The sequence below is a fragment of the Salmo salar genome, chromosome ssa09 (assembly GCF_905237065.1).
Source record: "Salmo salar chromosome ssa09, Ssal_v3.1, whole genome shotgun sequence".
Classification (NCBI taxonomy): domain Eukaryota; kingdom Metazoa; phylum Chordata; class Actinopteri; order Salmoniformes; family Salmonidae; genus Salmo; species Salmo salar.
The window spans coordinates 54,033,034-54,047,337 of record NC_059450.1 but is presented as its reverse complement, the minus strand read 5'-3'; the positions used below and the strand labels follow the sequence as shown (position 1 = coordinate 54,047,337).

The 14,304-nt window shown below is 49.4% G+C and overlaps 1 protein-coding gene across 7 annotated transcripts in view; it reads right to left on the bottom strand.

The window, feature by feature from the left end:
- fgfr3 (fibroblast growth factor receptor 3) overlaps positions 1-14,304 on the bottom strand; it is a 279,237-nt gene that overhangs the window by 90,540 nt on the left and 174,393 nt on the right. For all 7 annotated transcript variants that reach the window (XM_045723814.1, XM_045723818.1, XM_045723813.1 and 4 more), the window contains 2 exons: positions 6,735-6,858; positions 4,233-4,423 (listed from right to left, as the gene is read on the bottom strand). In XM_045723814.1, the coding sequence (XP_045579770.1) occupies positions 4,233-4,423; positions 6,735-6,858 (315 nt within the window). The remainder of the gene's footprint in view (positions 1-4,232; positions 4,424-6,734; positions 6,859-14,304) is intronic.

The following is a 14,304-nucleotide window of genomic DNA, read 5'->3' as shown; positions in this document are numbered from 1 at the left end:
CTCAGATCAACTCTAAAGACTGTGGGGGGGCCAGTCCCAGATCAACTATAAAGACTGTGGTGGAGCCAGTCGCAGATCAACTCTAAAGACTGTGGCATGGCCAGTCTCAGATCAACTCTAAAGACTGTGGTGGGGCCAGTCTCAGATCAACTCTAAAGACTGTGGTGGGGCCGGTCCCAGATCAACTCTAAAGACTGTGGTGGGGCCAGTCTCAGATCAACTCTAAAGACTGTGGTGGGGCCAGTCCCAGATCAACTCTAAAGACTGTGGTGGGGCCAGTCTCAGATCAACTCTAAAGACTGTGGTGGGGCCAGTCTCAGATCAACTCTAAAGACTGTGGTGGGGCCAGTCTCAGATCAACTCTAAAGACTGTGGCATGGCCAGTCTCAGATCAACTCTAAAGACTGTGGTGGGGCCAGTCTCAGATCAACTCTAAAGACTGTGGTGGGGCCAGTCTCAGATCAACTCTAAAGACTGTGGTGGGGCCAGTCTCAGATCAACTCTAAAGACAGTGGTGGGGCCAGTCTCAGATCAACTCTAAAGACTGTGGTGGGGCCAGTCTCAGATCAACTCTAAAGACTGTGGTGGGGCCAGTCTCAGATCAACTCTAAAGACAGTGGTGGGGCCAGTCTCAGATCAACTCTAAAGACTGTGGTGGGGCCAGTCTCTGGTGGGGCCAGTCTCAGATCAACTCTAAAGACTGTGGTGGGGCCAGTCTCAGATCAACTCTAAAGACTGTGGTGAGGCCAGTCTCAGATCAACTCTAAAGACTGTGGTGGGGCCAGTCCCAGATCAACTCTAAAGACTGTGGTGGGGCCAGTCTCAGATCAACTCTAAAGACTGTGGCATGGCCAGTCTCAGATCAACTCAAAAGACTGTGGTGGGCCCAGTCTCAGATCAACTCTAAAGACTGTGGTGGGGCCAGTCTCAGATCAACTCTAAAGACTGTGGCATGGCCAGTCTCAGATCAACTCAAAAGACTGTGGTGGGGCCAGTCTCAGATCAACTCTAAAGACTGTGGTGGGGCCAGTCTCAGATCAACTCTAAAGACTGTGGTGGGGCCAGTCTCAGATCAACTCTAAAGACTGTGGCATGGCCAGTCTCAGATCAACTCTAAAGACTGTGGTGGGGCCAGTCTCAGATCAACTCTAAAGACTGTGGTGGGGCCAGTCTCAGATCAACTCTAAAGACTGTGGCATGGCCAGTCTCAGATCAACTCTAAAGACTGTGGTGGGGCCAGTCTCAGATCAACTCTAAAGACTGTGGTGGGGCCAGTCTCAGATCAACTCTAAAGACTGTGGTGGGGCCAGTCTCAGATCAACTCTAAAGACTGTGGTGGGGCCAGTCTCAGATCAACTCTAAAGACTGTGGTGGGGACAGTCTCAGATCAACTCTAAAGACTGTGGTGGGGCCAGTCTCAGATCAACTCTTAAGACTGTGGTGGGGCCAGTCTCAGATCAACTCTAAAGACTGTGGTGAGGCCAGTCTCAGATCAACTCTAAAGACTGTGGGGGGGCCAGTCCCAGATCAACTCTAAAGACTGTGGTGGAGCCAGTCGCAGATCAACTCTAAAGACTGTGGCATGGCCAGTCTCAGATCAACTCTAAAGACTGTGGTGGGGCCAGTCTCAGATCAACTCTAAAGACTGTGGTGGGGCCGGTCCCAGATCAACTCTAAAGACTGTGGTGGGGCCAGTCTCAGATCAACTCTAAAGACTGTGGTGGGGCCAGTCCCAGATCAACTCTAAAGACTGTGGTGGGGCCAGTCTCAGATCAACTCTAAAGACTGTGGTGGGGCCAGTCTCAGATCAACTCTAAAGACTGTGGCATGGCCAGTCTCAGATCAACTCTAAAGACTGTGGTGGGGCCAGTCTCAGATCAACTCTAAAGACTGTGGTGGGGCCAGTCTCAGATCAACTCTAAAGACTGTGGTGGGGCCAGTCTCAGATCAACTCTAAAGACAGTGGTGGGGCCAGTCTCAGATCAACTCTAAAGACTGTGGTGGGGCCAGTCTCAGATCAACTCTAAAGACTGTGGTGGGGCCAGTCTCAGATCAACTCTAAAGACTGTGGTGGGGCCAGTCCCAGATCAACTCTAAAGACTGTGGTGGGGCCAGTCTCTGGGTGGGGCCAGTCTCAGATCAACTCTAAAGACTGTGGTGGGGCCAGTCTCAGATCAACTCTAAAGACTGTGGTGAGGCCAGTCTCAGATCAACTCTAAAGACTGTGGTGGGGCCAGTCCCAGATCAACTCTAAAGACTGTGGTGGGGCCAGTCTCAGATCAACTCTAAAGACTGTGGCATGGCCAGTCTCAGATCAACTCAAAAGACTGTGGTGGGCCCAGTCTCAGATCAACTCTAAAGACTGTGGTGGGGCCAGTCTCAGATCAACTCTAAAGACTGTGGCATGGCCAGTCTCAGATCAACTCAAAAGACTGTGGTGGGGCCAGTCTCAGATCAACTCTAAAGACTGTGGTGGGGCCAGTCTCAGATCAACTCTAAAGACTGTGGTGGGGCCAGTCCCAGATCAACTGTAAAGACTGTGGTGGGGCCAGTCGCAGATCAACTCTAAAGACTGTGGCATGGCCAGTCTCAGATCAACTCTAAAGACTGTGGTGGGGCCAGTCTCAGATCAACTCTAAAGACTGTGGTGGGGCCAGTCTCAGATCAACTCTAAAGACTGTGGTGGGGCCAGTCCCAGATCAACTCTAAAGACTGTGGTGGGGCCAGTCTCAGATCAACTCTAAAGACTGTGGTGGGGCCAGTCTCTGGTGGGGCCAGTCTCAGATCAACGTTAAAGACTGTGGTGGGGCCAGTCTCAGATCAACTCTAAAGACTGTGGTGAGGCCAGTCTCAGATCAACTCTAAAGACTGTGGTGGGGCCAGTCCCAGATCAACTCTAAAGACTGTGGTGGGGCCAGTCTCAGATCAACTCTAAAGACTGTGGTGGGGCCAGTCCCAGACTGCTTCAATTATGTGGAGATGAAAATAGTGTGGAGCCGTGGTCTGGGTAGCCGAGGCGCTCTCTGGACTCTCTCTCTCTCTGCCCCCTCGCTCTCTGTCCTCTCTCTCTCTCTGCCCCCTCTCTCTCTGTCCCCCCTCTCTCTCTCTCTCTCTCTCTCTCTCTCTCTCTCTCTCTCTCTCTCTCTCTCTCTCGCTCACCTCTCCTACTTCTCTGTCTTTCTCTCTCTTCCTCTCTCTGTCACTGTCTCTTTCTCTCTCTTTCAGCTCTCCCACTTCTGCCTCTCTCTCTCTATCTCTCTCTCAGCTCTTCTACTTCTCTCTCTCTCTCTCTCTGCTGACTCTGCCCTTCCCCTTGTTCTTCCGCTCAGTTTTTCCATGGTGGCTTTTTCGGGTGCCTCTTCCCTCCTTCCCGCTCTCCTCCTCCTCTCCTCCTCCTCCTCCTCCTCCCTCTCTCAGACGAGGCGACACAGCACATCAGAGTCTGGGTGGTTAACAGCCGTCTCTCCCTGCCGCCACCACACTAGTTAACTTTAGTCTAAACCAGATGATTGCTTTATTCCCTCGGTGCCAAAATGAGAAAGCAAAATTCTTTCTTTCTCTTGGAGTCTCTTTCTCTGAGTTGAAATAAAATCTGTTTTTAAAACACTCTAGTGGGAAGAAAGGGTGTTGTCCCCTGAGAGGAATCCTGCAAGCTCTCTTCTAGATCACCAGACTACTGCTCTGTTACAGAACTATACACGCTAAACAACCTGGACGACTACAGAGAGAGAGACTAGTCTCGTTAATCCTTTAAACAAACATAACACTATCAACTGAACGCCAAACTAAAACTACTCTCCGCATGACCTCATCCTAACCCTGTATGTAGAGGTTAGAGGTCAACTCAAAGTATCCCTTGTTTCCTCACAGCGACTACAGACGAGAGTAATACTAGAGTCTAATCTAGTGTCTCTGTCTCTTCTTATTGGTCCAAGTCAATCTGGATGTCAGGTCTGATTGGCCCAGCAGACAGGAAGTCAGATCTGATTTGCTCTAGTAGACAAGATGTCAGGTCTGATTGGCCCAGCAGACAGGAAGTCAGATCTGATTTGCTCTAGTAGACAAGATGTCAGGTCTGATTGGCCCAGCAGACAGGAAGTTAGATCTGATTTGCTCTAGTAGACAAGATGTCAGGTCTGATTGGCCCAGCAGACAGGAAGTCAGATCTGATTTGCTCTAGTAGACAAGATGTCAGGCGTGATTGGTCCAGCAGACCGTAAAGTCCCACCCACCTTGAGTATGTTGACGTATGGGACTCCGTCGGGTCCGTACCGGGACCCGTTCACCTCGATGTGCTTCAGCCACTGGATGTGAGGCTGGGCGTCGCTGTACACTTTACAGTGGAACTCCACATCACTACCCAATACTACTGTCTGATTGGCTGGAAGACCTGCCTGTAGGATGGGCCTGTGAGGGGAGCGTTCTGAATGGGCCAGAGAAGTGAGAGGGGCAGGAGGTTTGTCAGCAGAACACAAACACACAGGTGGAATCTGATGACTCTGATAGCATGTGACAATATGAACTGAAGTCAATGAATCCATCAGTTCTCCCAAATTATGACATCCTGTTGGAGTGTCTTACCCAGCATGCCTAGCACGTCTAGCTGTGGTGGTATCTTACCCAGCATGCCTAGCACGTCTAGCTGTGGTGGTGTCTTACCTAGCACGTCTAGCTGGTAGCTGTGGTGGTATCTTACCCAGCACGTCTAGCTGGTAGCTGTGGTGGTGTCTTACCTAGCACGTCTAGCTGGTAGCTGTGGTGGTATCTTACCCAGCATGTCTAGCTAGTAACTGTGGTGGTGTCTTACCTAGCACGTCTAGCTGGTAGCTGTGGTGGCGTCTTACCTAGCAGTCTAGCTGGTAGCTGTGGTGGTATCTTACCTAGCATGTCTAGCTGGTAGCTGAGGTGGTGTCTTACCTAGCACGTCTAGCTGGTAGCTGAGGTTTTATCTTACCTAGCACGTCTGGCTGGTAGCTGTGGTGCTGTCTTACCTAGCACGTCTGGCTGGTAGCTGTGGTGGTGTCTTACCCAGCAGGTCTAGCTGTGGTGGTGTCTTACCTAGCACGTCTAGCTGGTACCTGTGGTGGTGTCTTACCTAGCATGTCTAGCTGTGGTGGTGTCTTACCTAGCATGTCTATCTGTGGTGGTATCTTACCTAGCACGTCTAGCTGGTAGCTGTGGTGGTGTCTTACCTAGCAGGTCTAGCTGGTAGCTGTGGTGGTGTCTTACCTAGCATGTCTAGCTGGTAACTGTGGTGGTATCTTACCTAGAAAGTCTAGCTGGTACCTGTGGTGGTGTCTTACCTAGCATGTCTAGCTGGTAGCTGTGGTGGTGTCGTACCTAGCACGTCTAGCTGGTAGCTGTGGTGGCGTCTTACCTAGCATGTCTAGCTGGTAGCTGTGGTGGCGTCTTACCTAGCATGTCTAGCTGGTAGCTGTGGTGGTGTCTTACCTAGCATGTCTAGCTGGTAGCTGTGGTGGTGTCTTACCTAGCATGTCTAGCTGGTAGCTGTGGTGGTGTCTTACCTAGCACGTCTAGCTGTGGTGGTGTCTTACCTAGCACGTCTAGCTGGTAGCTGTGGTGGTATCTTACCTAGCACGTCTAGCTGGTACCTGTGATGGTGTCTTACCTAGCATGTCTAGGTGGTTGCTGTGGTGGTGTCTTACCTAGCACGTCTAGCTGGTAGCTGTGGTGGTGTCTTACCTAGCATGTCTAGCTGGTACCTGTGGTGGTATCTTACCTAGCATGTCTAGCTGGTAGCTGTGGTGGTGTCTTACCCAGCACGTCTAGCTGTGGTGGTATCTTACCTAGCACGTCTAGCTGGTAGCTGTGGTGGTGTCTTACCTAGCACGTCTAGCTGTGGTGGTATCTTACCTAGCATGTCTAGCTGGTAGCTGTGGTGGTATCTTACCCAGCACGTCTAGCTGTGGTGGTATCTTACCTAGCATGTCTAGCTGGTAGCTGTGGTGGTATCTTACCTAGCACGTCTAGCTGGTACCTGTGGTGGTGTCTTACCTAGCACGTCTAGCTGGTAGCTGTGGTGGTGTCTTACCCAGCATGTCTAGCTAGTAACTGTGGTGGCGTCTTACCTAGCACGTCTAGCTGGTAGCTGTGGTGGTGTCTTACCTAGCACGTCTAGCTGGTAGCTGTGGTGGTGTCTTACCTAGCACGTCTAGTTGGTAGCTGTGGTGGTGTCTTACCTAGCACGTCTATCTGTGGTGGTATCTTACCTAGCACGTCTAGCTGGTAGCTGTGGTGGTGTCTTACCTAGCACGTCTAGCTGGTAGTTGTGGTGGTGTCTTACCTAGCACGTCTAGCTGGTAGCTGTGGTGGTGTCTTACCTAGCACGTCTAGCTGGTAGCTGTGGTGGTGTCTTACCTAGCACGTCTAGCTGGTAGCTGTGGTGGTGTCTTACCTAGCATGTCTAGCTGGTAGCTGTGGTGGTGTCCTACCTAGCACGTCTAGCTGTGGTGGTGTCTTACCCAGCACGTCTAGCTGGTAGCTGTGGTGGTATCTTACCTAGCACATCTAGCTGGTAGCTGTGGTGGTATCTTACCTAGCACGTCTAGCTGTGGTGGTATCTTACCTAGCATGTCCAGCTGGTAGCTGTGGTGGTGTCTTACCTAGCACGTCTACCTGGTAGCTGTGGTGGTGTCTTACCTAGCATGTCTAGCTAGTAACTGTGGTGGTGTCTTACCTAGCATGTCTAGCTAGTAACTGTGGTGGTGTCTTACCTAGCACGTCTAGCTGGTAGCTGTGGGTGATGGTGCCGTACTTGTTCTGTACAACACAGGTGTAGTTCCCACGGTCTGAGGGGACAGCACTCTCCATTACCAGACTCCACTGCTGGTGCCTTAGCTGAGGGCGAGAGAGGGAGAAGCAGAGCCGGAGGGTAGAGAGGAATGGAGGTAAAGAGGGGGTGAGGGAGGGAGAGAAACACATGAAGAGAAGCAGGGAGGGAGAGAGGCAGAAAGAGAAGGGGGTGAGGAAGAGGGGGAGAGGGGGAGAGGCAGACAGGAAAGGAGGTGAGGAAGAGGGGGAGAGGAAAGAGGGTGAGGAAGACGGGGGAGAGGCAGACAGGAAAGGAGGTGAGGAAGGTGGGGAAGAGGTAAACAGGGAAGGTGTTGAGGAAGAAGGGGGAGAAGCAGATAGGGAAGGGGGTGAGGAAGGTGGGGACGAGGTAAACAGGGAAGGTGTTGAGGAAGAAGGGGAGAGGCAGATAGGGAAGGGGTGTGAGGAAGAGGGGATAGGTAGACAGGGAAGGGGTGTGAGGAAGAGGGGATAGGTAGACAGGGAAGGGGTGTGAGGAAGAGGGGAGAGGCAGACAGGGAAGGGGGCAAGGAAGAGGGGGAGAGGGAAGGGGGTGAGGAAGAGGGAGGAGAGGTAGACAGGGAAGGGGGTGATGAAGGTGGGGGAGAGGTAGACTGGAAGGAGTGTGAGGAAGAGGGAGGAGAGGTAGACAGGGAAGGGGTGTGAGGAAGAGGGGATAGGTAGACAGGGAAGGGGTGTGAGGAAGAGGGGGAGAGGCAGACAGGGAAGGGGCGAGGAAGAGGGGAAGAGGGATGGGGGTGAGGAAGAGGGGGAGAGGCAGACAGGGAAGGGGGCGAGGAAGAGGGGGAGAGGGAAGGGGTGAGGAAGAGGGGGAGAGGCAGACAGGGAAGGGGATTGGAAAGTGGCGGGAGAGAGGAAGAGGGAAGGGGGTGAGGAAGAGGGGGAGAGGCAGACAGGGAAGGGGGCGAGGAAGAGCGGGAAGGGGGTGAGGAAGAGGGGAGAGGCAGACAGGGAAGGGGATTGGGAAGAGGCGGGAGAGGGGAAGAGGGAAGGGGGTGAGGAAGAGGGGGGAATGGCAGACAGGAAAGGGGGTGAAGAAGACGGAGGAGAGGTAGACAGGGAAGGGGGTGAGGAAGAGGGGAGTGAGGCAGACAGGCAGGGGGTGAGGAAGAGGGGAGTGAGGCAGACAGGCAGGGGGTGAGGCATGGTTAGCATGGGGGTTCAACATAAGACTGTGGATGAAAAACAAAAAGGAGAAAGAGAGGGTTGGCAAACATGGCAAAGACAAGAGAGAGACAATAGAGAGACAAAGACAGGGGAGACAAGAGAGAGACAGGAGAGAGACAAAGACAGGGGAGACAAGAGAGAGACCAGAGAGAGACAGATATAAAAGATAGACAGGAGTGAGACAGAGATACGAGAGAGACAGGAGAGAGACAGCGATAGGAGAGAGACAGGAGAGAGACAGCGATAGGAGAGAGACAGCGATAGGAGAGAGACAGCGATAGGAGAGAAACAGCAATAGGAGAGAGACAGCGATAGGAGAGAGACAGCGATAGGAGAGAGACAGCGATAGGAGAGAGACAGGAGAGAGACAGAGATAAAAGAGAGACAGGAGAGAGACAGAAAGGAGAGAGACAGGAGCGAGAGAGACAGGAGAGACACAGGAGAGAAACAGAGACAGGAGAGAGACAGAGACAGAGAAACGAGAGAGCCAGGAGAGAGCCAGGAGAGAGATAGAGATAGGAGAGAGACAGACACAGGAAAGGGACAGAGATAGGAGAGACACAAGAGAGAGACAGGAGCGAGACAGGGATAGGAGAGAGCCAGAGACAGGAAAGGGACAGCGATAGGAGAGACACAAGAGAGAGACAGGAAAGAGACAGAGATAGGAGAGAGCCAGAGACAGGAAAGGGACAGAGACAGGAGAGAGACAGAAGCAAGACAGAGACAAGAGAGAGACAAGAGAGAGACAGAGACAGGATATAGACAGGAGAGAGACAGACACAGGATAGAGACAGGAGAGAGACAAGAGTGAGACAGAGACAGGAGAGAGACAGGAGAGAGACAGGAGAGAGACAGGAGAGAGACAGAGACAGGAGAGAGACAGGAGAGAGACAGGAGTGAGACAGAGACAGGAGAGAGACAGGAGAGAGACAGGAGAGAGACAGAGACAGGAGAGAGACAGGAGAGAGACAGAGACAGGAGAGAGACAGGAGAGAGACAGAGACAGGAGAGAGACATTGATAAAAGAGAGACAGGAAAGACACAGGAGAGAGACAGGAGAGAGCCTTTGATAAACGAGAGACAGGAGAGAGACAGAGACAGGAGAGAGACAGGAGAGAGACAGAGACAGGAGAGAGACATTGATAAAAGAGAGACAGGAAAGACACAGGAGCGAGACAGGAGAGAGACTTTGATAAATGAGAGACAGGAGAGAGACATTTATAAAAGAGAGACAGTATAGAGACAGAGACAGGAGAGAGATGAGAGACCGGAGAGAGACAGAGACAGCAGTCTGGTATTTGAGAATATTATAACTAGACAGAAACAGCCAGAGGGGCTAAACTTCACTGCTTATTATGAAGAGGAGATTAATATAGAATAGAGAGAGAGAGAGAGAGAGAGAGAGAGAGAAAAATAAATAAATAGAGGTAGTGTACTGATGTGACTGGTCTCCTGAAGGCAGAGATGATTTGACAGCTCAGTGGAAACATGATGATAATATATAACCCAGTGTACATTATAAACTGGCCCTGTGTAGTACTGTTACTACACTGTAGTAGAGAGACTGTAGTAACCCTGAGATGAACTCAGCAAGAAGGTAATAGTGACTAAGACAGTGAGTGATGTCACAGGATGGACGCTTCACATTACCTCGCTGCGATGGAACCTTATGCAGAGAGAGTTAATCCCTACCCCGTTTAAACCCGACTGGGTAGAACCGTTTAAACCCGACTGGGTAGAACCGTTTAAACCCGACTCTGGGTAGAACCGTTTAAACCCGACTCTGGGTAGAACCGTTTAAACCCGACTGGGTAGAACCGTTTAAGCCCGACTCTGCGTAGAACCGTTTAAGCCCGACTCTGGGTAGAACCGTTTAAACCCGACTGGGTAGAACCGTTTAAACCCGATTCTGGGTAGAACCGTTTAAGCCCGACTCTGGGTAGAACCGTTTAAACCCGACTGGGTAGAACCGTTTAAACCCGATTCTGGGTAGAACCGTTTAAGCCCGACTCTGGGTAGAACCGTTTAAACCCGACTGGGTAGAACCGTTTAAACCCGATTCTGGGTAGAACCGTTTAAGCCCGACTCTGGGTAGAACCGTATAAGCCCGACTCTGGGTAGAACCGTTTAAACCCGACTCTGGGTAGAACCGTTTAAACCCGACTGGGTAGAACCGTTTAAGCCCGACTCTGCGTAGAAACGTTTAAGCCCGACTCTGGGTAGAACCGTTTAAACCCGACTGGGTAGAACCGTTTAAACCCGATTCTGGGTAGAACCGTTTAAGCCCGACTCTGGGTAGAACCGTTTAAGCCCGACTCTGGGTAGAACCGTTTAAACCCGACTCTGGGTAGAACCGTTTAAGCCCGACTGGGTAGAACCATTTAAACCCGACTCTGGGTAGAACCGTTTAAACCCGACTCTGGGTAGAACCTTTTAAACCCGACTGGGTAGAACCGTTTAAGCCCGACTCTGGGTAGAACCGTTTAAACCCGACTGGGTAGATCCGTTTAAACCCGACTGGGTAGATCCGTTTAAACCCGACTCTGGATAGAAACGTTTAAACCCGACTCTGGGTAGAACCGTTTAAGCCCGACTCTGGGTAGAACCGTTTAAACCCGACTCTGGGTAGAACCTTTTAAACCCGACTCTGGGTAGAACCTTTTAAACCCGACTCTGGGTAGAACCGTTTAAACCCGACTGTAGACTGGGTAGAACTGTTTAAGCCCGACTCTGGGTAGAACCGTTTAAGCCCGACTGTAGACTGGGTAACACTAGGGAGATAGATCACTTCGCCAGTCAGTCATTTATAGTTCTGTAATTGTGGAGAAGAATTCTTTCTCTCTCTTCTTGCTCTCCATATCTCCTCTCTCTCTCTCTCTCTCTCTCTCTTTCTGCTCTTCTCTCTCTCTTTCTCTCTTTCTGCTCTTTTCTCTCTCTCTCTCTCTCTCTCTCTGCTCTTCTCTCTCTCTTTCTGTTGGAGGCCAGTGTGGAAAATAATGCTGCAGTGTAAATATTATGGAGAGTGTTTTTTGTCAGTTGCATGGTAACAGAGCCCAGGCACAGTACAGGCTGGCAAATGTTTTTTATACCCTGCCCCTCCCCCATCTTCTGCCCCCCTCACCCCACCCCTCCTGGCCACATACCCCCTCTCCTGCCCCCGGTCCCCCTCCTCTCTGCCTCAGCCCCCCTCTTCTCTCAAACAACCTCCCCCGGCCTCGCCCTTGCCTCGCCCCTGCCCCACCGCCAGCCCTCCCCTCCTCTCCCTCCCAACAACCCCCTGTGTGTGTGAGGAGTCAAACTGCAGTCAATGGCTCCTCTTATGAGGTAGATGTGTGAAGCCTTGTGCTGTGGTAATGCTGCTGTATTTGTGCATGTGCATGTGCGTATGTGTTTGTGTGTGAAGTGGGTAAAAGACTCAGAAGAACCTTTCTTTGTATAACTTACCATCGTGTATTAAATACATACGCATTCGGGCTTTCTATAACAGCCCCGACTATAACAGCCCCGACTATAACAGCCCCAACTATAACAGCCCCGACTATAACAGCCCCAACTATAACAGCCCCGACTATAACAGCCCCAACTAAAACAGCTCCGACAATAACAGCAAAACAGAAACATCAGCAACTAGAATGTCCTGAATGCTGTAATTTGCTCTTTAGGTTTATTCTCTCTTCAGACTTCAGTCCATATAAGTGGTTTGTGCAAAGTGAGGATGCAATCTGTAGTGAACCAAGAGGCTGAGGGTATTAATGTCCCCATCGTTATAATCCATTCAGCCAATCAACATTCAGATTCCAGAGAGAATTAACTGATTAAGCAGCTTTACTCTGAAGTCAGAGAGATTTAGAGTTTTACCGACCTGGCTGCAGTGGTAAGCATAGCATGGGAATGAGAAGTATGGCTCTGGTCAGGACTACAGGAAACTACAGGAAACTGCTATCAACCAGGTATATAGAAGTTTAGGTCTGGTCAGAACTACAGGAAACTACAGGAAACTGCTATCAACCAGGTATATAGAAGTTTATGTCTGGTCAGAACTACAGGAAACTCTATCTACCAGGGATATAGAAGTATGGGTCTGGTCAGGACTACAGGAAACTCTCTCTACCAGGGATATAGAAGTTTAGGTCTGGTCAGAACTACAGGATACTCTCTCTACCAGGTATATAGAAGTTTATGTCTGGTCAGAACTACAGGAAACTACTCTCTACCAGGGATATAGAAGTTTAGGTCTGGTCAGAACTACAGGAAACTCTCTCTACCAGGGATATAGAAGTTTATGTCTGGTCAGGACTACAGGAAACTACAGGAAACTGCTATCTACCAGGGATATAGAAGTTTATGTCTGGCCAGAACTACAGGAAACTACAGGACACTGCTATCTACCAGGGATATAGAAGTTTATGTCTGGTCAGAACTACAGGAAACTCTCTCTACCAGGGATATAGAAGTTTATGTCTGGTCAGAACTACAGGAAACTGCTATCTACCAGGGATATAGAAGTTTATTTCTGGTCAGAACTACAGGAAACTCTCTATACCAGGGATATAGAAGTTTATGTCTGGTCAGAACTACGGGAAACTGCCCTCTACCAGGGATATAGAAGTTTATGTCTGGTCAGAACTACAGGAAACTCTCTCTACCAGGTATATAGAAGTTTAGGTCTGGTCAGGACTACAGGAAACTGCTATCTACCAGGGATATAGAAGTTTATGTCTGGTCAGAACTACAGGAAACTCTCTCTACCAGGGATATCGAAGTTTAGGTCTGGTCAGAACTACAGGAAACTGCTTTCTACCAGGGATATAGAAGTTTATGTCTGGTCAGAACTACAGGAAACTGCTCTCTACCAGACATATAGAAGTTCAGGTCTGGTCAGAACTACAGGAAACTGCTATCTACAAGGGATATAGACGTTTAGGTCTGGTCAGAACTACAGGAAACTGCTATCTACCAGGGATATAGAAGTTCAGGTCTGGTCAGAACTTCAGGAAACTGCTATCTACCAGGGATATAGACGTTTAGGTCTGGTCAGAACTACAGGAAATTCTCTCTACCAGGTATATAGAAGTTTAGGTCTGGTCAGAACTACAGGAAACTGCTATCTACCAGGGATATAGACGTTTAGGTCTGGTCAGAACTACAGGAAACTCTCTCTACCAGGTATATAGAAGTTTATGTCTGGTCAGGACTAGGGCTGTGACGGTGACCGTATTACCTCCACACCGGCGTTAATGACTCATGACGCCAGTCAAATTCCACGTAACCGTTTAGTCACGGTAATTAGTCTTCTCCAAGCTCTGATGCTGCTGATGGTCCTTATTAGCCTACCGAACTAGCTAACTGCCTGGTACTCAGCACTCTATTGTCTCTATAATCACTCTGACATCAATGCAAATGTGATCGAAAATCTAATCAAACACTTCATGGGAGCCCATGAGCTCATGTTACACAACATTTCTATAAATCAAATCAAATTGTATTGGTCACATACACATGTTTAGCAGACGTTACTGCTGGTGTAGGGAAATGCTTGTGTTCCTAGCTCCAACAGTGCAGTAGTATCTAACAATTCACAACAATACACACAAATCTAAAAGTAAAAGAATGGAATTAAGAAATATATAAATATTAGGACGAGCAATGTTGGAGTGGCATTGACTAAAATACAGTATAATAGAATACAGTATATATATATATATATATATATATACATCATGCAGCCTTAGAATGTATAAAAAATCTAAACATATAGCCCAACATTTGTATCACAACTAAAGTTGCATAAATAACTATAAATTAAGCATATAGGAGGACCTGTTTCTTTGTTAACTGCTCAACACAGAAGCCACATGTACACCTCTCCCTCAAATCTTTTGGAGAAAATATCCTTTCTATTTTATTCAGCTTTGTTCAATTGTATTCTTCATACTATAAAATAATGTAAATAATGCTACAGAATTCTAAGCAAGTCTTGTATGCTAAATGAACTAGTGTAGTCCACAGCCAGATCAGGACCTGCTAAATGAACTAGTGTAGTCCACAGCCAGATCAGGACCTGCTAAATGAACTAGTGTAGTCCACAGCCACATCAGGACCTGCTAAATGAACTAGTGTAGCCCACAGCCACATCAGGACCTGCTAAATGAAATAGTGTAGCCCACAGCCACATCAGGACCTGCTAAATGAACTAGTGTAGTCCACAGCCACATCAGGACCTGCTAAATGAACTAGTGTAGCCCACAGCCACATCAGGACCTGCTAAATGAACTAGTGTCGCCCACAGCCACATCAGGACCTGCT